General features: G+C 35.3%; 1 protein-coding gene across 1 annotated transcript in view; it reads right to left on the bottom strand.

Moving 5' to 3' along the window:
• Window positions 1–26,755, bottom strand: part of LOC122568378 (icarapin-like) — a 55,661-nt gene that overhangs the window by 3,697 nt on the left and 25,209 nt on the right. Inside the window, exon 2 of the mRNA XM_043728059.1 lies at window positions 17,946–18,155. Within this exon, the coding sequence (XP_043583994.1) occupies window positions 17,946–18,155 (210 nt within the window). The remainder of the gene's footprint in view (window positions 1–17,945; window positions 18,156–26,755) is intronic.

Below are 26,755 nucleotides of genomic sequence, written 5' to 3'. Positions count from 1 at the left end.
GATATTCTAGAAACCTGGGAGAATATTCGGGACATTTTGGGGATTTTTTAATACACAGAAGTCTGAAAAAGACTGCATGGACTTAAACGACCCAGTATGCACATAAAATAGCAAAGCCGTAAAGGTAATGTTGCAGATAGAGGGTTAAACGACTTGATAAAGAGCATCTCAAACGACAAAACTACTCTGCGAGATTTAGCAATTACGATTGTCAATTTTATTCTTGTATTATTAGCGTATCAACGTTTAGACATTAATGTTACTGTAATATTTTATTACACACAACTGTAGTATATTTATATAACTGTAAAATATTTCCTATACACGCGCAGAGAATAATCCTTGTAACGTTCAGGTGAAAACGAAAAAGATTTAATAAGAGATTTTACATTAGTACAGTATAATGGATATAAATTTTTGTTCTATAGAGTATACTTTCTTGGGAAATAGTTTGAAAAGTTTTATGATCTGCTAGCTGAATCGAGTTTATGATAAGTACGTGAGTTTTCAATAGTTCAGAGGCTAAGAAGTTCGATTTGATATCTTATAGCAGTATTTTTTGCTCTAGATGTTTCTAATTATACTTGAAATTTGAAGAGATAGTTGCTTATTACTTGTGATTATTAGAGTGTGAATTTTTATGCATTTACGGGGATATTTAAAGGTACACAAATGAACAGAATGGAAAAATGTTGAAAATATTTAAAACAGAGTACTCGTAACGTTTAATAGATAAAACAAATTTCTGCTAAGGTTCGATAAACAGTGTAAACGATATAAATTAGAATTATAAATAATATTCGAGCATAGTATTCACGATATTTGGCGTATATTAAATTAGAAATTTTTGACACGTAGGTTTCTACGCAGTCATTTAAAAGATATCGATACCAAAATTGGGACATAAGCATTTCGCAACCTTGCATCGACATGTTTCTCTTTCAGATCAATAAGCACACGCTGAACTTGACCCGGTTATATCAGGAATATAAAACCAAGAATAAATTTATCAATCCGTTTCCCGCTGCCGGAATATTTCAACCTCTTTGTCGGATCTTTATTTTAACGAATAAACAGAAAAAGGGAGACAAGCATTGAAGACGAATATAAAACACGTTATATGAAACAGATGAAACTGAATATTTAGTTCGTATCATTGTTTTTGGAGAAATCTGGAATTGGTAATAAAATGATTTGTTTCGTTATCTGGTAATATCATTGTACCTACACGTTCGAATTCCGATATTTATCTTTACGGATGGTCACAAATAAAAGTTGGTTTTTACAGTATTCGAACAATAATATTTGCAGTTCTAATGAATTCGAAAAAAAACAAATGTATGCACAAAATAATAAAAATACATAGAAATAATTTCCTTCATTCTCGATTATTTGTCGGGGTTACTTTTCGTGAAATTAACAAAAGAAACACGCGACTGTTTATGCAGAAATGCAATGTCCGCCAACGTTAACAATGCATATAAACATCTCGTTTCGATTGTTCGAATCACGAGAGTGATTTAGAAAGCACCGTAATCGAACTTGCATTATTCACACAAATCCTGTTAGAGCGTCTAACTAAACGAGTTGAAAAAACCTCACGGCTAGTCGTGCATGACGTTGGCTTAAGAACGTCGAGCATTATTCAGGAAGGTACATGTTCACGTGCATTAAGACTAGGTTACCAATCGGTAGATAGATGAGAAAATAGAAACTATAATTATTTCTATAGACTCTCATAGACCATTGTCGATGAAAATTACTCGTCTAACTGCTTTATCAGTCGAGGAGAATGACATGGTAAAACGTCGTGAATTACACAATTTTTCCATGTCAGACCTAAGGATGTTCAGCTCGAACGATATTGTCACTCTAAATGGTTATGTGGATATCGGTTTGTTTGATGAGGTTATAATTTATATGTGTAGTTTATGATTTATTCATGCATATGGATATATGTATAGGACAGAGAATTGGAGCATTGTATGGATTATTACAGTATCTAATATTGAAGATGATGGATCGATCATTATAGTAGTGTCGAAGATTATAGATTAGCTATTGTAGTAGAACGACTCTGCAACCATGGAGACAGGAGTATTCTGTTAAACACACAATTTCTAGCAAATTGACGTAAACTTTCACAGCTTGATAAATAGAAAATATATTAATGAGTTTTTAAAGAAAGTATTATATAGCATATGCTTGACGGTTACAAACTGGAGTTTGGCTTAAAAAATTAATTCTCGACGCATTGCTAGAGCGTTATATTTTATTGTTTTCCCTCGTTGAATCGAGACACGAAACGTTAATTACTACAAATACCAAGAAATTTCTTCTTTTATGCTTTCTCGCAGCTACAGTTTCAGTTCTTATTTGCTGGAAATATTCTACAAGTCTACCGCATAAATTTCCTCGGAAAAGTCAAGGTAAAGCAGTAAGTTGCAGAGAGATATTTTCAATTAAATATAGTAATAAATAAACCGATTAATTATATACTGATACTTTTGGTATCGCAGATAAATTAGGTCAATGAGGAGAATCGAGCGAGTGTGTAACCTAATTGAAGATACAACAAGGCTATAGAGTGGTGGTTGTGCATGCGCACTGGAAGATTTATTTTTAAAGAGAAATATTTCTCAAATAATTAACACGCCAACGTAATTAACATAATTTAACATAATAAAAAATGTATCGAGTACATGAACTACCGCAGTTTCTGTGGAAGCTATTAATATCATGTATGCTTGCCTACTGTAATTTGTAAAACATGACTATGGGCTCACAAATAATAGGAGACTTGCATAGCTCGACAATCGTAAACTTGAGATACGCAATGCAGGACAAGCAGAATGTGCAGGGTACAATAAAGACGACGTCGAGTTCGTAAACTATGATGTAGAGCACGTGACAGGTGGAGCAACCAGGTGTTACAAATCATCAGGGACTGGTGTAACCAATAAAGATTATTAAGCACTCACAGAATGCAATAAAGATTAACCCTGGGTCGTTGAAATTCGGCAAAGACTACCACTAAATCGTAAAGCATGATGTTATACGTCATATTGCAGCGGTATAATGAGAAACGAGACCCTTCGTACAGGTGAAAATCGATATGAACCATTAGAAATGCGCAAGGAACGATCTAGATTTACTATGGATTAGCATCATTTAACTACAGCGAGTATAATGAAACTAAAATTTTACGCTATAAAAAAATAAGCACAAGCTGCAGAATATCGAAGTTATTAGCGATTTATATATCGTATGTTGTATGACGAAGTGTAGGAACGAAAATGTTTGATATATAGAGTGTCCGAAAATAAGGTAGTAATAAGGTCAAGTAGATAAGAAAAATTCATATAAATTTACGTTCGAAAACGCTTTATCGAAGAGTTACAAGCGTTCGAAAATTTCTATTGATCGTTTTGGCAGTTACAATAAGTGTCCGAAATTTCTTGCTTCTGCAAGAACGCAGGCTTCCTTTCATTCGTCGAACTCTTTCGAACATACCTGCTGTCGTAGAAATAGTAGTAAACGCACTTGTGCCTGTCTGTATGAGTCTGTACAACGAGCCTTAAGAACTCTTTCCCGGAATTCTTTGAACATTTCTAACTCATTAAGAAAGCATTTTCAAACGTAAGTTTATATGAACTCTTTTTATCTGCTTCACCTCTTTAACACGTAATATAAATTTTTTATATTCGAATGTTATGTGTATTAATTCAAATTTCCAGTTTTAACGTAAGATACGTGAGCCTTTTACAGAATCCGCGAAGCATAGAAAAAAACGGTAGAGTTCGATAAAAGGGTGTTAAATTTTGCTAAAAATCGATCGGAACTATAGAGATCGAATAGATTGTCTTGTAATGCACAGAAGCCAAATGGATTGGTTCGAGACTTGTAAAAGCAGAATAGGTTACCCTGGGACACATAGAAATCGAATAGATTGGTTTGGGACTCGTAGATATCGAACAGGTTGAATAGCTCGGGGCTCATAAAGGTTAAACAGATTGAACCGAAGCGTGCTCAGATTCGAAACATTGGTTTAGGGCACACTGAAGTTAAACGAGATAACTTGACAAATACATGTAGAATTTGAGCAAGTGAATATATAAATGCGCGTAAAATTACATAAACTTGGAAACAACTCTTTCCTATGTAATTATAATGATTTACTAATTCGACTGAATTTATTCGAATAATTTACGTGCAATGCTCATATATAGGATGGACGATATATAACTGACTAATTTCAAAGTTCCACCATTCTGCAACGATGCATCATATTTTGTTCCGCTTTAGCAATTGTTTTACGGATGCACGGCATAATAATGACATTTTGCCAAAATAATTCGTCGATGACGGTGACCTTACGCAAGTTACGTTGACGATATCATCTGGTAATCTAGATCGTCTGATCTAACCCTCGATCTGCAATCTTATTTTTATTGACGTCGTCTGCATACTGGGTCGTCCAAGTCTTTTTACGTTTTGTTTTACGTTTTACGTTGTAAGTTTCCAGAATGTCATCCGATAGTTCTTATTTGGTTGATAGTTTAGTTGATAGTTTCATTTTTATCATATGTGATTTTCGTTCTTTTCAAGCAAAGCGAAATTTGAACAAAAATATGAAGAATGTGAAACATTACTTAAAATTAGCGGTCGATAACGACCCAGTATGCGGATGAAGGGTTAACCGCACCGAACTTCTCACAGCGTTTTTTAAAAACGTAAAGTATACATCGACGAACCAAACGCAATTGAGCAGCTAAAAGATACTATTCGAGAAGCGATAGCGAACATATCATGCGAATCGTGTGAAAATATAACGAAAAATGCGATCGAGAGGGCTCGACCTTGTACAGCGTTCGAAGGCGGAAATCTTTCTGATATTATATTCCATATATAACTTCCAATTAGCTTCCATAACAAACGACTGGCATTAAAAAAACTGTTGTCTTCTATCCTATCTAAGAGTTATTGACAATGAAAATCAGTCAGTTATATATTACGCATTCTGTATATAAAATTTATTCTATTTTGGTATTTGAATATTTAATAGACGATTGATTACTCGAGAAACATACGTATTTTGTTCGTTTCATATTCAGTGATATATAAGTCCTCTGCATCGTAAGCAGAACGGCATTTGAGATAACCGTTTTTGTCCTGACAATGTAATAATAATTTATGCACGAATTGAGGCCATGAATGCACGGAGATAGGTGATAATCGCGTCGATAAATTCCGTATATTTTATTACGTTTACAATGCGGAACAAAATAGACTACTGTATCGGTTTATTATTGTTACGCGGAATCTTAATCAGGATATATGCCACGCTGCACCATTATTTAATCTCGTATCCATGGAAAATTACAGAAAAAGGAAATAAAACATCTACAAATACGCGATAAAATTATAAAATCTTTGTCTTTGTTCCATTAGTTATCGAAACAGAAATAGTATCAGCTAACAATGCGTTGTAAATATATATACATATATCGCGATTGTTCATTGCCAAAAGACACAAAGACGCTTCTCAATTGTTCGTAATTATTTTCCAGCCAGAGATTGGATACAATTATCTGTTGCCCCATTTACTAATGGCCCGTGCACGAGTTAATTTCGTTAAGAATATCAAAGGCAGAGATACACAATATGTATTTCTTTTCATATATTGTGAAATCTAATATAACACGGTAAAATCGAATTTCTTCTTACGACATGAAATGCTTTTTATGGCGCCGAGTATTTTTCTAATATATTTACAATATAGTGTAGAAGATATTCTTTAAGACAGAATAACATTTTATTAGAAATCGGACCGAACTGGACTTGAGTCTTTCTTGGAAAATTAGAAGAACCAATTTACTAGATGACGTGTAAAAAACATTTTGAGAAAACTGCAATTCGATGGAATCTTTAGCACGTATATAGTTGACATAAATCTACAAAATGTAAAAAGCAATTTTCGCTATTTTCTTCGCGATTCCGATGTATTGTAATCTTGTCAATATTTTTTTATACGTCATCTAACAAGCTAATTTTCTTATCTTAAAAAAAAAACTCAATTCGTTTGGTGCTATTTATTTATTTCACTTTTAAAAAGTTATTCCGTTTTAAAGGAATGTCGGAATACCATCTATACTTATCGTTTTTCCTATTCTCTGTTTCCTATCCATTTATTTTCAGTATTTCAGGAACCCCGTTTTCAATTTTCGCTCTCTTGGTTCATTCAAAATAATCTCATGCATGTTTCCATTCAAATCAGAACTCATTCTAACATTATTTTAGTATTTTCAAAGGCTTTCATTGGTAGAATAAAGGAAATTATAAATGAGTAACACCATAATGAGAATATCTAAAGGTTGATTTTCATGTACAACAGAACTCCATTTATTGAAACGAAATATTAATGCCCAATTAAATAATCCTCCTGTCGACTAAATCTATTTACTTGTACGTGAATGAATTATAATATGAACGACTTGGCCGCCAATGGATTTAGGTAGGTGCATTTTCTCATATTAATGTTAAAAATTTATCGTACAATAAAATGTTATTGCCAGGAAAGAATTGTTTACTTCAGAGCTTAGCTTGTTAATCTTCAAGCTATAATAAATGGCTTGTATTTTCTTAGAATAAGCAACACAATATTTTAAAAAACCCGTTTTTACAAAGTAACGAATACGGAGATAGTACTGTGCCCGAATATTAACGTAACTGTAAACAGAATTCTATTGTAACACCAATATTATAAATAATTCTCTTTAATTGTAGTAGCGTGTCCCAAAATACAAAATTAAATTTTGTCTTCCAAATGAGGTTCATACGTGTCTGAATCATAAAAAACATTGCGAAAATCATCATTTCCTCAAAGATATTAATTTGTACCACCAATTACGATATTGTAAGTTACTTAACTCTAATATACACTGTATCATATTCATTTAAGTTTAGGCTAATTCTACTGTACTGATATAGTATACTATACATGATATATGTTCAAAACATATAGGTAGAGTTATACAAGCTTGTAATTTGCCTTATTGTACACTTCGTTTCTTCTATATTATTGTTACGTTTTTGATTAATCGCTAATGACCAAAGAAATGCTCGACGAGACCTTAAATAAAACGAATGATATACGCAGCAAAAAAATACAAAGGTAGCGCTGTCCGAATGTAACTAATGTAAATAGAACTCTATCGTAACATTATGCATACATTATGCGAAAGCATTCCTTAAAGATATGTCCACGTGCCAACATTACGAGACTAACGTTCATCATTTATATCCATTTTAAACGTTCGAACATCGAGGTGGTCGCGGCAAATTTTAGAAACCGCGACCATCGAGAGTTTCGGGGATTACGATGACTTTCCTTAAATGCGAATTTACCTTTGTTCTAATGAGCGGCGATTCAAATGCCAACGATATTATGGTAATTTCCTTGATAATCGATTTCGCGTTGCTCCACGACCCTACCTGTGACCGCGATTTCACTTTTCCGTTCCTCCGGATAGCCGCGAGGGCAATAACGTTTTATCGCGGTTACGCAGACTCGCGCGCGCTGCCATAATCGTGCGGGGAGTCAGTGAGCGATTCAAGTGCTAACATATCGTAGAAAAAACGTTGAAACTCATCGATAAGACCGTATCGCTGCACCAACACCGACCGATTACGCGTAAAAGCAACCGGTCAGTGTTAAACCTAATTAAAGAAAAAAAAAAAAAAAAGAACAAAAGGAAAGAGTAAGGAAGAAACGTTGCATCATTTTCTCGTCCTACATTCAGATTTTACGAGCTGAAATATTATTTGATTGTATATACTAACGAATGGAAGCCTAATGTGTCTCATCGTTAGTGGTAAATTCTATTAAATAATTCTAAATTCAATTAAAAGAGAAAGAACGAAATAAGAAGGAAACGTTTGATTATTTTGGTACGATCCCTGGTACGATCAGCATTTTCTTTAATTAAGCAAGATATATCTTTTTCTCTAAAGATTCATATAATTCCAGCATGTATTTAATCCTGTTTGTATTTAACCCACGATCCTCGTCGAAATTTTTATATTTCAATCCTGTTCTCATCTCAGCAAGAAAGAAGGATTTGTAAAGTAGCGAGAAGATGTTTAATATAAAATCGAATGAAAAAATCACGTATACTAACAAGACTTTTTCATATTTTCCCAAAACGCCGAAAATATTTTTTAACATTATACAAATATACTTAGGTGGAAAATGAATGTGGCAGTATTAAAGCGTCGATAACCGTATTAGGGCCAGTTCAATTAGACCGTCATTCCTGCGTTTCCTTCCTTATCAGTATATAACTACATTTTCAATTAAGTGAAACACCGCTATTCATTAAAACATAGTACTTGCTTGCCTCGAGAAAATAGTGATATAGATAATATTAACAGTTACGTTCACCATATCAAATCTAGTTAGTTTTATAAGTTACGCGCCTCAGGCTAACTAACGCAATAAAGCGAGTCCACGTAACAGAAATGGTAACAGATCCATTATTCGATCAGCTAATTATTTCCACGTTCTGCTTTCCAGTAACGATTCCGCTAACAGTTTAATAATTTCACCTTGATCGTCACGAGAATTACATTAAATTATGTAAGAACAAGCGAACCGTATCCAAAAACCGGTAAAACGAGACCCTGACACCGCTTTCGGTATCTCCGCTTAATACAACGCTATAAAATTGCAGCACGTGCAAGATGACACATCGTGAAATGAAGTATTTCATAAAGAAAGTGATCATTTTACGCACAAGATTTTAGTTATTGAATCGAACAATTTTTTGGGGGCGTTAAAGACGAAGACTTTAAAAAATACAGAGAATAATAATAGCGTTTCGTTAATTACGTTTTGGTTCGGAATAGTATATTGTTTTGCCTTCGCATTTACGCTCTAGTTCAGGATAGAATGAATCATGAGCTTCTATTTGAATATTTTTCTGCCTGCTTCTTGCATATTTTTCAAATCTATTCAGACGTGAGATAATAAATGTTTAATTTGCAACGTTATTCCACGCAACAATAGATACATAATAGATTTTTTGTATAGATCTTCTTTCGTCCAATATTCGAACGAGTATATTTTTTTATTTTCGAGAAACGACTATAATTAATGGACTGCGGATTTTTATGTATTCATGGAGGATTCGAAGACTCAAAAATATATAATCTGCAAACTTATATAAAATATCCAAAATGTAGTTCTCCTTGTAATATTTAGCAGATAACAAAGATTACTGCCCAGTTTCTATCTTTTCTAAATTATATTTAGAAAAATATGAATTTGCGTTGTAATATCTTAATTTACTTGGCTTGAGGGATTAATCCTGCGTATCGTATCTATATAATATTTTTTAATTATTTCGAGCTTCCATGTTTAACCCTTAACTTCGCAATAGGCAAATTTTTATTTGCTAAAAAATTGGAGAGAATGAAAGGTTACTATATAGTAACAACATTTTACGGATATCTATAATTTGTTTCTCTGTGAAATCTAATTCTAATTTTTGCATGCCGCGATTATCAAATAAAATTTCCGAGGTTTCGATAACTCTCACCCACTAATCTTTATAAATTAGGTGTTGAAAATTCAACGAAGTTTTAATTTCGCTGAATTAGTTATCAATGAGAGTTACAAATTTAAGCAACGTCACGGTAACAAATCTTGCACGGTTTCAGGTGAAATGGTTTCTACAGTCGGATCAATTTGGATCAGTTCAAAGCAGTTTCATTAATCGAAATGAATGGGCTCTACCTGTGAACGCGTTGAAAATGGCGTTTCGAAGGCAACGAATTATTCGGCTGGCAACGACAGCTCCGATTCGGTTGGCTTTTCTTGTTCGATCGGTCGAATTTCGTGGCCTCTGTTCATCGCCGATGAAAACGCTTCATTGCCGCGAATAAAATCCCTGACATTTCCATGTAACCATGCCCAGCCAGTTCGACATTATATGCTTGAATTCGTTCGTCAAATATCACGTGTACAGCGAGATCATAAACGAGATCAACTCCGAGTTGAATTCCAGACTTTTCCCGCAGCTGAAATATTGCTTCACGAATATGCAAGAAATTGATATAAACATTAATTCTCCATTTGTTATTTCCATCTATTATTCACTTATTAATTTTTTATATCTCTCATTTCCATCTTTCCTCTTTCCTAGTTTTGCTATTATTTTCGTTTATTCTCTTTCTATTACAAATTAGCTGTTTCAAGTAATTTTAAAATTTTTACTTTCAAATCTTTCTGTATTTCAAAATGTATATACAACTGTATAGTTTGTTAGTTCTCATCTATTAGAACGATAAAAAACTATTTTAGTTTTGGCTTTTTAATCGATAATACGAAGAGATACATTTGTATCAAGTAAGGAAATTATTCTGCAGATAATTTCATAACGAGCAAACTGCTGCAACGATACTATTACTTTTACTTAAGTACTTTGGAGTGAACTTTAGACTTTAAATCCGACTAAATTATTTTCTATGACGTCATTTCCATTTGCTTGTGCATTAAAAAAAAAAAAGAAATTCTTCTACTTTCTTTATAATTCACAGAGCTGTAAAAATAGCCGTTGCCTTTTGCTGTATTTTTAATTATATCATCAGGCACACTGTCAATATATACTTTAATTTCCTACTTCAGTCTTTACCTCTCAACCTCCGAAGTAAGACAATATTTACCAGAAACATTTTCTCCGGCCCTACTTCGCTATATCAACGCAACATCCTTTCTCTGCAGAAACACCCCGTACATCTGGAGCCCTCTCGTTCCCTTCTTTCTCAGCGTAGCATCTCTTTTCAGGCGTAAATTTTCTCCCCTTTTTAACAACGGCTCCGCTTTCCTGGCTCCTGTCTCTGGCTCCGCCACTCGACAGCTCTGCAACTTTTAATCCTGAAGACCCTTTCTTCCACTCTGGCTAGCAGCAACGGTATACGTAACGTGGATCTGAATAACGACTCATCGAGTCGTGCAATCGGCGATTACCGAAAATTGCTGTCCATTCACCGGCTCGTCTTTCGCCTAATGAATTACACGATCGACCCGTGCAATTATTCTTCCCTTCTATTCCTCTTTTTCTTCTTGCTCCCTTTTCCCGTCGTTTCCGGCGCGTACTTCTGTGTCTCTTTGTCTCGAGACCAAATAAGCGCGTGGAAAAGAACTTTCGCTGGTGAAAGCGATCGTCAATACAAATAAATCGCATATTACGATGGCCGACCTTGGCGCCACAGAACCCGACCTTTGAAAGTAAAACTCGCTCGTCCGCGTTTTGCAACTGCAAGGGTTATGCAACTAACGGCATACAGATAATTGTCGGCTTCTTGCTCGTTGCTCTCGTTGTTATCGATTTAGTTACCCGTGGTCTTCTAAATTGGATCCTTCTGTTTTCTTCGGAGGTAATTTGTGGAATATTTCTTATAACGGAGATTACCAGGAAGTAACGACGAAGCAGAAATTTTTTTTCGAAGGAGTGATATCGCTGTCGTAGTTGGACGAGTATAATTTTTCAAGCGAGTACAGGTGTAGAATGAAATTGTTTTTATCGACACGGTTAGTGTATATGCTAAGTAATGATTATGAAGTTGTTTAAAATCGAATGTATTACTTAATCCAAAGATTATGTCAATCGTATCAACATTATTAAGTTTATGATCGGTGCCGACTGGTTTGTATATGTATCCTCTTTCGTAATTAAATATAAGTTTGCTAATTTCAGATTTGTAAAAACTTGGTATTCTTGCCGTTTCGGAACAGTTCGGCTAGACTTGTACTCACGAAGAAAAAGAAGAATGACCCGGAAACTGCAATTCACTTTGAAAGAAGCAGACCGTATACTTGCTTTAAGCATATAATATACTATATATTAAATACTCTGTAATAGTATATAACGTACCATGTACGAAAAAGATAATAGATCGAGCCTTATCTGGAAAATGATACACAAATGGAAACAATGTCTGTTTGAATGTTTTGTAATCTTGAGATGGACGAAAGAGGACTTCGAAAAGAAATATTTACCACTAACGATCTAATATAACCGTATAGAAATGTTACAAACAAATTGAGAATTATTTCAAGGTATTCAGACGTTCATACTCGAATCAAGTTCAACGGAGGATGAATATTTATTTAAAAGAGACCAATTGTTTCGATTATATAATTATTAAACGATTGATAAATGAAGTTCAGTAGGATTCCAAAACAACTGGAGCAAAGTTATTGAGCAACTATCGTGTTTCACCACGAGCGAACATTCAACGAGAATGATTAATCGTTTGACAAGATCCAGATGCTTGCGATACTCCTCTTACAAGTTTCATAGCATTAACCAATATCCTTTCTGGCTATTGTCAGTGACCAAGCTATCAAAGATTCTTTAATTTCGTAACCTTAATTTCCCTTCATTTTCACAAGCGCAAAACGTTGGTCAAGAGCGTGGAGAACTTCCGTGAAACAGGCTTTTTTCTCTTGCCGCTTCATTCGGTAGGGAACGCTTTACAATTAAACAGATTGCGCCCAGGCAACGTTGGGGCCATTTTAATCTCGCGACTGCTACTTTCTTCGGCGTTCCGTTGCAAACATCTGCCGCGAATATAATCGCTGAAATTGGTGCCTCCGTTCATCCTCCTCGGCACAACCGAGAATTCCTCTTTCAAAGTAAGCAAACGCAATTAGAATCACGTTTTTGATTCTGTCGCCGCTAATGCTAAGCGAAATATTTAGAGAGGCGGGAGGAATTTCATTTCTCCGACCTGCTGCAATTCGTCTAAATACTTCCATTCCACGCTTGTCTTCCGTACTGTTTACTTCGTTCGCGTCTGTTGATAATGTTAACAAGTTAATAGCTGCTGACGTGGCAACAAATTTTTATCGTTTCTAAACTACCATACGTTACATTAATCGTCAGTGGCACTGAAAAAACGGAGAATGTTTAGTTGTTTGTTTCAATCTTAAGTAATAACAAGCGATACAAAGAACGACATTTGAAATGGTTAAATGTCAGAGTTGAAAATTTTTAGTAGACACAGAAAAAAAGAAAGCGTGTCTGTTAATTTTGTAATTTGCATCATTCGTGGATTTTAACATTTATCATTTTACGAGCTTAAGGATGAATTTATTTATTTCTACATTATACTATTATTCATGTTTTATCATAATATAATTAGCATATAGGATCGTAGCTGTATTATTTTAAGTTCTAAAATAAAATAAATTATTCTAGCACTTACAACTTTCTTCACCTTGCTCCATGTATAATTTACGCTCTCGCACTTTTTTTTAATTCTCAGCATTTATATCGCTTATTATTTCAATTGCTCGATCCTTGTGATTGTTGTGATCGCAGGACCTTGTTGCTTTCTATCATAGCATCTTGCGTTAAGCCGATATTTAACACTAGAACTACCACACCAGTCAAATTGACTGGTTTTACAACTTTATTTTAAAATTCCTACTTCATGTTATATTTTCTTTCCGCAATGATGTAATGACTTTCGCAACGATAACTAAAAGAATAATATAATGAATTTTATTTTGTTTGTTATGTATTCAAACTCAAAATAATTTCGTATCGAGGCTACTTATACCAATACCAGTCAAAATGACTGGTACTTGTCAAAGTGTAAAAGGGTCCTGCAATCTGTTTATCGAACCCCAATTAACCAGTTTCCTCATTTTGTACAACTTCCCACACGTTTTTAAAGTTTTTACTGCGTATCATTCGATATGATGATATCAGTTGTCAAGAAAATTCCAGATCGATCGCTAGAACGCTAGATGTTAACACTAGAAATACCACACCAGTTAAAATAACTGGTTCTACAATTTTATAAATGTGTCAACTCTCATTTAGGGATCATGGTCGCAGATGGATTAATAATACCAAAAATGTACTACATAACATTGAATTCCTTCAGTGAGAAAGTAATAAATCAATAAATATAAAAATATTCTATTATTACGTATTTTTTAAGGATCAGTCATTTTGACTGGTTTTGGTAGAAATAGCTTCGTGTTAACTATCGGTAGTTCTAGTGTTAATCCGTTTGCAAGGAATGTCGTTGCATTGATACGCCGAACCTTTATTTCAACATTCACAACATTCCTTGCTCGACACTCGTCGCATCATTTATTGAAAATGTATAATACGAAGCAATGTTTTTAGGTAGCCGATATTCCAGACCTTTACCCATTGTATTAAAAGTAGGAATCGTGAAACTGCACTTAGAGCCACGGATTTTCGTTTTCTTCTCGTTCGATTATGCATGTGAAGGCACGTGTGGTTTTGGGAATGTCGGGTGGCTTTAAAGACCGCTTCATTGCGAATTCCACGCGATAATGTCATCAATCTCCTCGCATCGCGGCCGGCTTCTCTCCGATCCTTTCACGTTGTTTCTTTTCTTCCATTCTTCGTCATCTTGGTCCTCGTTTTATCTTCATCCCCCTTCGTCCACTTATTCTCTACTGCCTCCGCTTCGTTTTCTGGCTTCCCTTTTTCTTTTCGAAACTCGTTCCTAACGGTATGCAGATATATTCATGAAATTGCTCCGTGAACGTGAGCAGAAGCGCATGGAACTGGCAACAAATTGTAGATGTTCGTCTTGAAGGCTATAGAATCAATTCTCCGTTACGTAGAAGGGAACGCAGGAACAGAAGGGAAAAAGAGAAAGAAAGAAAAGGAGACAGGCGAGAGGAGGGAAGGAAGGATGGAAAAGAAAACAAAAAGAAAAAAAGAAAAAAAAGGGACGGCGGAAGGAAAGGAACGAAAGGATCCGCAGTTTCCGCGATGCGGCAGTAATCACGACCAGCTAATTAGGGCGGTAATTTCTGCTAATTGCTTTCATTAGTACAGACCGAACTACCGCCTTCTTTATTGCCGATATAATTCTATAATTACGTCGATTCCACGGTACCATGTTTTATAACTGTGCTTCCTGTGTCAATTGGCCGACTTTGAGTCGTGGTTAGAGTCTACGAAGCACAATGTCCATAGCATTTTATTGTGGTTTCACGTGAATTTGTTTTATTTATTAAACAGCGACCGCATCACTTTTACTCTGTTCTTCTTAGTAACTTCGTAAGAATTGTTTTTCGGTATTTAGATTCGAAGAATTAATAATTCGAAATATAGTCTTCCGTAATTATAATTATGGAAAAGCGACTTAATAATAAGTGCTATAGATGCGTGTTATACGATAAGAACTTTTAACGAAATTTTAAAAGCGTTATAATTAACGCTTGTTTGCAATTTCGTTGTTTTATATAATTAATTTGCTAACATTTACTGTTAATTACGTCAAAAATAAGCTTTCTCTCTTTTTTAGTTTTTTTAAAAAGTGATATTAACGCTCTATGCAGGAAATGTATAGTGGCTTTCATTATAACTCGCGTAATTTTGAAAATAAAAAGGAAAGAAAATGAATTACAGAAGCCGAAACAGTCAGCCACGATATTACTTGAAATTTTGATTAGTACATTCGTATATACGTTCCAGAGTAACTTTGATACCTAACGTAAGAATAACTGCAAAACGATTACATTATGTCGAAAAGTAACTTCGAAACTTTTGCAATATTTCATGAGGAAAGTAACTTCGGAACTCCTATATTATTTCATGTTCAAGAATAGCTTCAACACTTAGCGCGGAAATGACTTCGAAACTCCTGCGTTATTTTACGATAAAGGTTCTCAGTTTACGTCGGCTAATTTATTTAGACTCCGATAAGTTATCAAACGTGTCAGAGTCTACAGATATAGCTACGCCTGAGAATTCAAGTTATGATAGTTCGTAATACCGTTCATATGTGCATGCATGTAATAAGATTTAATAAGATACTTGTGAAATACGACATAAATCTGGAAAGTTTTTAGAAATTTTTAAGTATCATTGCCTCCTTGACATTTCATATTTTAAAAGGTCCATATGCATGTCTATGTTTAATATTATACCAAATTTCTCAACGATCATACGTATACCTAAATAACGGAATTAAATTACGTTCTTTGTATAATAAAATTAAATCGCCTCTCTCGATTGCTGAATATGATCGTTCAATCAGTTTTCGTTCGCTATATATCATCCATGTTCATATTATAAGTATTTATCGTTATTTGATTCTGCACTTTAAATGATGCCTCGATTCAAATTCAGATATTTTCTAGTCCAGCTTTTTGAATATACTGTGTGTAATTCACCTCAAATCTTTGGATAATTCTTGCAAATTGTTCTCAAACGCGTTTGGCATATATTGTCAAAATCAATGACGATCAATAGTCTGATAATCTAGCTCGATTATCATATTCTGTACGAAACATCGATTTATTGAAATTTATTGTCGATAAACTTACTATCGTACAATTGGTTCGTGCCTCTCATTTTACTAAAAGAAACGAAATATCTTGAAAATGTTCTCTGATCGATGATTATAACGTATTATATCCTTCCGCAATCGCGAATCGCATCTACAATCTTTTTTCGCCTTTCAACTCATCGTTAATCATCGTTGACCGCCGTTATCTGTTTCTCATTTCTGCGACCGAATGATTTTTCCTTTGCCGTATTTTTACGCTGTACATTATCGTAAAGCACCGATGACACAGTTCTGTGTGCATGCGAGTCGCAATAAAGCGAGTCGGAAATTCGAGAAATTTCGACGGCGGCCGAATACTTTCACGAACGTACACAAACGTAACCCGTATATCACCGCGGGAAACGACAATCGGTTGGCTATACAGAGGCCGATTGCGCGCGGGTATTACGAGCGCAACGGGCCGCCGGAAGTTACGTTTGACAAACCGCATGTAAGCGGAACACGGACAGGGCCGTTCGCGATTCCGTGTAATTTTATGTTTGTGTTTGCTGAACCGTGATCGCGTTTCTGCGGCAGCCTAAGCGGCACGCGTGCGGTCATTCCCGATTCCAGCGAACTATCACTCTATTTGGCCGATTCTGTGTTACGTCCCCACGAATCCAACTGATCCGCGATCATAATCCCTCGTTCCCTGATTATCTACCGATCTAAAGCATAATTCGATAGCCAGTTGTTTTAGGATATTAACGAGACGTTTCGTCGGAGAGCTGGGCGGCAATTATGGTTGTGGCAATTGTGTCGTTCGAGATTGAAAAGAGGGTGATTCGAAAGAGTCGAAAGTGGAAATAGGTGTTCTGATAATCCCTCGAGTTAAAGTAGAATTCAATTTAAAGTTGTTTCACGGTGTTAACGAGAGGTTCTTTTTTGAGAGGCAGTGACAACGACGGCTGTCAGAAACGTCGTTTCAGATTGAAAAGCGGTTGTTCGAAAGGAGCTCTTTGATATAGCTGAGTGTATTTCTTTCGAACGTTATGCATCGTATCCTGTTATTCAAAAACTAATTAATAACTAATAAAAACTAATTTCAAAAACTGAAATGTCTCCTTTGTATTTAACGACGAAGGAAATATTTTAGATATAATCTAAATAGCTTCGAATAGAGGAAAAGAAATTTTCATGCGGCTATTTTCAATGGCGATATATTGACTTGTGTAACATTACTGAAAAAATTATTTACTATTGAGAATTTACTATTACACGCAAGGTGCCGATTTTAAAAATTTCGTTCAAAAATTAACGGCAAGAAACAGCTGATCTTTCTTGACAGAAAAGATATTCGATATTAACTATAGAAATTAAATTAAATTAAATTGTGGAAATGTCGGAAGAATATTTTAATAGTAAATTGAACAAATTTACGGTGTCTGAATAGGTAAATTATATTTTTAGAGGACGTTCAATTTCTTCTTGCATTTTTTAAAAATAGCCCAGATAACAAGCTATCGTTTGAAAGCACCTCGTCGACAAAATGCTTAATAAACATATTGAAATTGTATATAGCGCGCATATAGCAAATATTTCTATTCACGTACCTTGCAGGCTGGAATACCACCCATCCAAGAAGTTTGACCTGAACAACCTGTTCCAATTCCAGGTTGAACTTTCAAGACTGTCACTGTCGCTGTCGAAGCTCACATCAGGGAAATCGAACGCTGCTGACATCATTTGATTTCCAACATCGGATGGCAAAACAACGACGGTGTCTACATTATTCTTGTCGCTAGTATCTGCGTTACGTGCACCTGCAAAAAATAACAAAATTATTTGAAAAACACGTTAGATATTAAATACGTTCTTTACTAATTATAGCTGTCGAGGTGGATCTTTGATAAGATCTTTCAATTTTAAACAATTGAATCACATTTAAGATCTAACCGAGTATTAAGTATTAGCTTTGAACGTTGTAATTGTATATAAATTGTGTATATATTTTAATAAATATCGTAATAAGTAACATAAATTTCTCCTCGCTTAAAATGAAATTTCTGATGACATATATATGAGGGCGTACGTCGACTAACAATATCCTATTTTTTAAATTATACAGTTAGGTGATATGTAACAAAGGCTCAGTTTATTCGAATAACGTTTAACATTAATACTCAAGTTGACTACCACGTTCGGTACATACATATGTAACATTGGACAATGACTCGGGATAGGTTGTTTGTTACTAAATTCCGGAATATTCAAGTATTTCGATAATTGCATATCTCGTAACGTTACGTAAATATGCGTGTATCTTTCGTTGCCGATTTATGTGCTAGTACCGAAAAGAACGGTCGTTATAGAAAGTTTTAATGAAAAACATATGGCGAGAGTATATATTACGTCATCGTATGCACACCGTATATTTGTAAAGTTAAATTGATACGAGAGGAAAAATTTCAAAATTACCGAGTACATTATACGTGATGAAGTAAGAAGAAGTATGGATTGTAAAATATTGCCATACAAACAATAAGCAAATCTAAAAACATGAGGTATATTCCTTTCTTTATAAAAAAAAGTGAATTTTGTTAGTATTAAAAAATATGTATTTTTATCATTCGCCAAACAATTTTAAGCTTAACCTTCGATTCTCTGAAAAACACATTTTCCAAGAAAGAATTCGTTTGATCCAGCTAACGACTCCCTCTTGAAACCGTATAACCTCTGTTTAACCCATTTTTCTAAAGATAATATCTAGGTAAATCATTCTGGTATTTTAAAGAGCCATATATAATATAATATAAGGTAAATCATTCTGGTATTTTAAAGAGCCATATGGATAATATATATATATATATATATATATATATATAAAAGATTCAGACGAGCTAAATATAAGTACCACCTAGTTTCAAGATTTGTAAGAATACGTCAAGACCGCAAATATAAGAAGTGTAGATCACAGATGTTGTGTTGATAAAATCGACTTCATAGAGAGAGAAATCGAAATAAATAACAAGTTTTTCTTTCCCTTTCTATAGGCGGAGCAAATATCAGCTACAAAGGGAAAGTGATATCAAAATATGTCTATCTCGTTTCAACGTACTCTTTTATTTCCCAGCCGCGATCTATATCTGCTATTTTTATGGTCGACACTTGCTCGAAAATGGACAATTTTCGAATCATGCAATTCGCGTTTAACCTATTTTCCCTTTTAAACGAATTCTCTCGTTTGAATTTTGAAAATTCCACCTTTTAACTGTTTGAGTCCCAGGAGTCTTTGAAAAAACAGAATCGAAAAATCCCGAACAGCGCAATAGCGCTTGTCTTAATCGATTACGAAGAGAAACAAGCGGCGCAATAGCGCTCGTCATATTTGTTATTTTATAAAATACATCTATCACATATATTATATATGTGTACTATTAGTTTATACATATCTCAAGTTTTCTTCAATAAAAATTATTGAGAAGATAACAATGAAATACAAAATACCCTCAGTCGTCCGTAGCGTTCAAATGTACTGGCACTTTTTGATACAAAATCTAAACAACGCGATCGCGGTTAATTTCGATCGTGTCATCTACTAGACAAGCATAAAAAAAGCAACTGAATTGAATCAATACTGATACACTTCATGACTCTTCCGTATATATTGCGTGTCAGATATCACGAAGAAATCTGAATTTCGTAACGCCAGTCCGCTTTTCAGCTTATCAACTTTATCTCGTCTCTTGTTGCTCGTAAAATTTGTTGTACGAATAAAAATAGAATATTAATCGCGTATTCGATGAAATATAATTTTCAGAAATTGTAGAATTTCTTAAACACGAGTTCAATTACGAGTAACACGAGTTCTTTCAAACATGAATTAGTACGGATAAAGAAGAGAAGCCAGTGCAGCTGCGAAGCTTTCAATCGCTAAACTTCAAATACACGCGTCGATCGAAGAAGGTCGTTTAAAAACGAGGAGTACCAGAATGCGACCTTATAATAATTATTCTTGCTCTCGGCGTGGCGTTTTGCCCGCGCGATCCTTTCAAACGGCTCGTGGCACTTAGTGGTTTACAACGAATTTGCCGTAGTGATTTATCGTCGAGCCCTTTTAGTGCCACGCGACTGGATCTACTACCGACCTCACTGTCAGCCAGGAAATGCAGGATTCTGTACTTCTGTGCTGGGAGTTTGACACGCATGAACAAACTTAATCGGTAATCGATAAGCAGAGTATGTCTGGTAAGGATTAAAAAGCAAGAGAAAAGGGAAGAAACGAAGAAGAAAGAGAGAAAGAAAGGAAAAGAGGAGAAAACAATAAAAACAGCGACCACGTGACGTCTCATTTGCAAAGTGTCAAAGCGCTGCGTGTAACTAAAGTCTCGACGGCGTGGCGCACGGCTATCGTTTCGGAATGATCGATCGTGTCTTCTTTTAAACAGCCCCTCCTCTCGTTTGTATATCAAACGGCCCGCCACACAGTATTCCTTCCTCTCAAAGAACCTCGAATTTTTTTCATAGACGCTACACCGTTTATACGGGATGAAATGTAAAAGAGGGATGTTTTTCGATAAAGAAAAACGTGAATGTAAAGTTACGATCGATCATGACTATCGGCGAAAGATAACGTAATACCTCTATATTCTGTGCTACCCTTTCAAAGTGTAATCCTCGTTTCGTGTACAGAATGTTCGAGCATAATTTAATTTCAATTTGTAGAGGCACGGTAGCTGGGTATATAAGTACGGCGAGGTGAAGAAATTGGGCGCGCAACGTTTGAAAGACGTCGACGGGATGTTCGTGAAAATTTCTCAGAGGGAAACCGCGAGAGGCGTTACGGATGTTTCTAAGATCGTCTTTGTTTCTGTACACGGGATATTATATTCTATACAACCCCCTGCGGTGCTTTCAAAATAAGCTGTTGAATGAAATTATTCGAGATTTCAGATGTATGATAATACAATTTTCGAACTATTACAAAGTTATTTCGTAGAATAATCTGTTAAACAGACAAATATTCTTATGCTAAAAAGACATCAACCATTTTTAATGCTTTATACATAGTCGTTGTACCTTGTATAACGTATATAATTTATAATCGTAATATATGCATACAATCGTTATATACGAGTTTCTTAATCATCGTATCTGTAAATTTACAAATTTTCAAGTCTGCAAACTTTTAAGTATTCTATCTTTCGAGTTACTAAACCCTTCAATTTTCATACTTTCATACTTGTAAGTTTTTGTAATATCTCGTTAAGTTTCCTCATTCACTTACTTAACACTTTCGGGAAAACAAAGGACTGTCTTCGCAAGCAAAAGAGGTGTTCAGAATCATTGAACTTGAAAATTTTCGCATTACATAATCTTTGAATTATCCAACTGGTAAATTTTTAATTACACTTCGTTAACTGTTCAGGTTAGCTTTACAGGAGAAACTTGCGATATACCAATAACTCTGCAAACAAATAATCCTACGAAATCCTAAGAACAATAAAAGCAATCTCCCCCAAAGAGATCACTATCGTTCGCACGAGCATCTAATATGTAAGGGGTGTCGAAAAATAGAAAGAGAGAAAGAAAGAGAGAGAGAGAGAGAGAGAGAGAGAGAGAGAGAGAGAGAGAGAGGGAGGAGTATATTTATCGGACTCTGCGAACTAGATTTTTCTCGAATGCTTCTGGCGATTATTCAATTTACTGGTAACCAATTCATATTGACGCACGTAGAAACGTAGGAGTCAGTTTGAGTCAATCTAATTCCCGTTTCGAAGCCCCTCCCCGCGCGAAAGACGACGCACGGTTTATCATAGCTCGAGGAAATTCGCGGCCACAGCTTTCAATGACGAAAAGTCGTCGAGATTGCTGCCACGGAATGAAATGTTTTGACAGACGACAACGACAAGATACTACTCCCTTATTGAATTCCCTCCTCCAAGGCTTCCATAGTATACGAGAAACGAATTCAGGATTATTCCATACAACACTTTCGAAGCAGCTAGACACCGAGTATGCCACTGTTTTTATTAAATTGTAATAAAGTTATTGCAATAAAGCACATGCAATCCTGCATACCGAAATAAAAACAGTGTTTTTATTTCAAAACCTAGGAAAGAGGAAATCGAGAGAAGTAGACAAGCTTGTGTTGTACAAGTACGTAGGAATCGTCAACTTATTGTCATTTTATAAAACGTTGCTGGAAAGAAGACTGGCGCGAGGAACGCGAGTCCGATTAGCTGTTTCGTATAGACTCAACACAACGATAAGCACACAACATAACGATAAGCACGCGTATTGATCGCAAGTATCATATATACAAATAAATACAAAGATACAGTAACAATACTGCTACCTTGCTCTCGTTCCATCGCGCTAGTCTTCTTTTCAGCAACGTATAGTAGTACATACTTCATCCTTTTTAATCGTTTTTGAATCCGTCCAGTGTGAAAAAATGACGAGAAGTTGAGATTAAATGTATCTTAAATATACTTTATTTCTTTATAGCGAAGTTACGTTGCACTTTTGACGTTGGATGTAGAAAACATGTACTTTCAGCTTATCATACTCGACAATTCCTAATAATCATGTCGCGTGTAATAATATTTAAGACGTAAAGTTCATAGCATTATTCTTGATAACTTGTTCGAGCCTCTCTCGCACTCTACTATGAAGGGCTTGACGAAGTTACTGAGTTAGTGGCTTTAGCCATTACGTAGGCTATACCGTGTCTAATTACGATCTAAACTCAAGAAAATCTTTCATCGTCTAAAATGTCAGATATTTCTTTCAACTTATGTTTCTTAATTTCAATTCCTGCAAACTCTCGATTAAATCCTGAAGAGAGTCGAATGAAATATGCACGACGGTAAAGAAAGTAAGGCGTTACACAATTAAAAAAATGTTACAGAAACTAAAACAGACAGTGGCATAATAAACCAAAAATTCCATCTACTCTATACATACAACCGATATTTCTCAATATACTTTCATGAAATAAATACTACAGCCTCTACAAGCTTATCTACTTCAGCCTTATGCGATTCATTATAATAACGCTATCAATCTCAACGACGAACGAAACTTTCCATTAATTTTTATCGATCTTTCGTACCGTCGATTCCCATGTCCGTGATTCTCGTAAAACAGAAAACTGCGCGAAGGAAACTCATCGTTAACAGACATGCTGCTTGGCCATCGTTAATTCAGAACTCTCCCTCGCCAAGCGACTATAACGAGAGTCACGAAATTATCTCCGGGCATTAAAATTAATTTCTACGAGTATAGCGTTCGTGGAGACGCGTTAAAGCGAGCAAAGTTCGGTAACTTCCAGCGAATTTCCACTCCTGAGCAGTTTATCGTCAACCGTTCATACGGCGGAACGCTTAGCCGGTAAATTTGCCCGTCTATCCGCAAATATGGTAAACTATGTATGTACCGTGGTTCATGGACCCTCGCGATACTTCGACGCTTTCCCGCGTCGCGTCGCATCACATTTTTCCTCGTGCTTTTCCCTGTACACGGGTCTCTGGCCTCCCTTGAGAAATTTGAACCTGATCGATTTATCGGACGCGGCCCCTGCCACCCTTTTTTCCCCGTTTTCTCTCTTTTTTCTTCTTCTCCTCTGCCCTCCTTCGCCTTCCTTTCCTACGCTCTTTCTCAAGTGACATTAGGCAGGTTTAATGCGATGCCTGCAAAAAGGGAAACAGGGTGTAGAGGTACAGCGAGTAGGTGCCGAGTGCCATTGACTGCAGAATAAAATAGATGGTGGTATTTCCAGCGTGGCTCAGCCTTGGCAAAATTCCATTTCTTTTCAACGAGGTACGCGCCCTGAGCAAGAACTGATATTTCCCTTTTCTTTGTCCTTTTTCGTTTTCATTTTTCTTTTTGTTCAATTTCTTCAGTTATTTTTCTGCCTTTTCATTCCCTTTCTCTCCTTGCCAAGAAGGGCATCGATATATCTCTGAGCACCGATATATCGTACCGAACTGTCCTTCGAATCGAGATGAAGGAAGAGATAAAAAGATGTATAATTTTCGCATAATGTATTTACATTCGGATGGAATCTTCGTTTTCAGTAATCATGTGGCGCGTCAAAAAGTATATTACGTTTGTGTTTCCGGACGACTATTATTGTTTTTACTCGAATAAATAGTCAAAAATCGCACGTTTCAAAAATTCTTGCGGCAAACTGGTTGAAAATCGCGCACGTGGACTGAGAATATATGTTTAGAGGATAAATAGATGTTTGGAACTCTGACAACTGTATATATGTGTAGCGTTATTCGTAAATAACAAAATTTTTCATATCTTACTTCACGTTCGTTGGCTAGAAAAGAAATATCAGCAAATGGTGACACATATCAACGATGTTAGAATCCCAGATTCTACGACGTTTTGACGTTGTGTGTATTTATATCACGTTCTACGACTTCACTTGTACGAAATTTGAAGTTTCAAGGTTTCGAGATATATCATGTCAGTCTTCACGACTTTCGTGTGTATCCAAAGCGAGTTGGATGATTTCGCAATCTTCACGACTTTCGTGTGTATCCAAAGCGAGTTGGATGATTTCGCAATCGTAGAATTCTGACTCATTTCGGGCGCTTTGTATCGAATCCTGATAGTTTATAGTCTACTACACTGTGCCGGATGCTATGCATTTGAATCATCGAATTTATGATTTCACGGTCAGTTTTAGATCCCCTGAGCAAACAGTTTTGAGTTCTACGATCTTAGATTGGTCTATAACGCTTCTAACATTTTAGAACTGGACTTGAATGTGTTCCACGAATCTGGTATCTTGGAGTTCGCGGTCCCGAGTCTTTGAGGTGGTTCACAGTCGTTCGTGTATTCAGGATTGTGGTACAAAGCATGCCTTACAGTCTTACCATGGCTAGGACTGCTCCTTTATCTCGCAATGGACGGAATATAACCGCAGATATATACACACGTATATACTTCTGTTTATTAGATAAGTTCTTACGATACGATGTGGAGAAATGATGCATACGATATTTAATTGCCAATTGCTTTTGGTTTGTAATATTACAAAAGTTTTCTAGTTATATAAAGTACTGAACACTAGTGCTTGGCTAAAAGAAAAAAGAAACAGAAATAAGAGTTATTCCGTTGAGAAACATCTTCGATAAAGGTTGTTTCAGTACAAGCAGTCAATTTCGATTCGACGATACGACAGAATATAGATAATTTTTATGGTATTTATCGAGATTCGTTATGATTCGCTATATTTCACTATGTTTCGTCACATTATTTATGGTTCACTATGTATATCCCAACCACTACAACGTACTATTATCTAAAACAGTTAAAAAATTAACAAAGTTCGATTTTATTATGAGTTTCACAATTGGAATAATTTACTTCGACCAAAGACTGAACATAAGCTTAATTAGGAATTGGTTTATCAATATGAACGTGGACTGACTGCCCTTGCATCTTGAGTAATTATAGTAATTATAGGCAAAGGATCGACGTGTAGCTTGCAATATATAACCGATACACATATGTGCATACGGCAACGACACACCTCAATGACAGCGTCCTAGGCTAACATTAGGATGAATCTCTTAGTGTATATACTAGCTGAATAGCTATAACCATTGACACAGTCACTTGAATTAATAGCCGGCAATTAAGCGGATGATAATGCTTGCCTTCCCGTATATACGAACCTACCACCTATGCACAACCCTCGATAGTGTCGATAGAAAGACAAGTCTGATACTTATTTCCTTCGCCGATTCCTCGTCCAGTAGATTTATGGATTATCTTAACTTAGAAAAGCCCGTTTCGTGGATTTTTGATGAAAGAAAAAGATTGATCCAGCACGTAAAGAAAAGAAATTTATGTGATATATAACGGGGTTGGTCATTAGGGCAAATTCGATTTAGTGATACTGGCTGATACTTTATAATATTTGATGACATTTCGTGATATTTTTTCATTAATTTCAAACACGAAATAGTCAGATCTAATTTAGTTGAAGAAAGCTAATAGACAATGATTGGTTTCTAGCTTAGATCGTAGAAAGTAAATTAGTTTAAATTTCTTAATTTATTAGTATGAAGTGAGAGAATATTATCGTCCCACAAGGGTTAAACTATTTTTGTTTTGAGTTTAAGCTTGCGTTTCTTGTTGAATTGTTTGGAAAAAGTTAAAAATTAATATCGAAGATGTTTCCTTATATGTATATTAGATATTTATTAGAGATTTATTTATTTGTTTTATATTTGTTATATATTATTAATAATAATAGCTTATGTTTTCACTCTTTCTTCTTATTCTTATTTGCTTTACAGTCTTCACCAAACATCTTTCTGATACATATATTTTAAACACTCTTCTTATCAAACTGTATAACTATTAACATAGCTATTAATCCACCTATTTAAATTCT

This window comes from Bombus pyrosoma, linkage group LG6 (assembly GCF_014825855.1).
Source record: "Bombus pyrosoma isolate SC7728 linkage group LG6, ASM1482585v1, whole genome shotgun sequence".
NCBI classification, from domain to species: Eukaryota; Metazoa; Arthropoda; class Insecta; order Hymenoptera; family Apidae; genus Bombus; species Bombus pyrosoma.
This window is presented reverse-complemented; position numbering and strand designations above follow the sequence as displayed.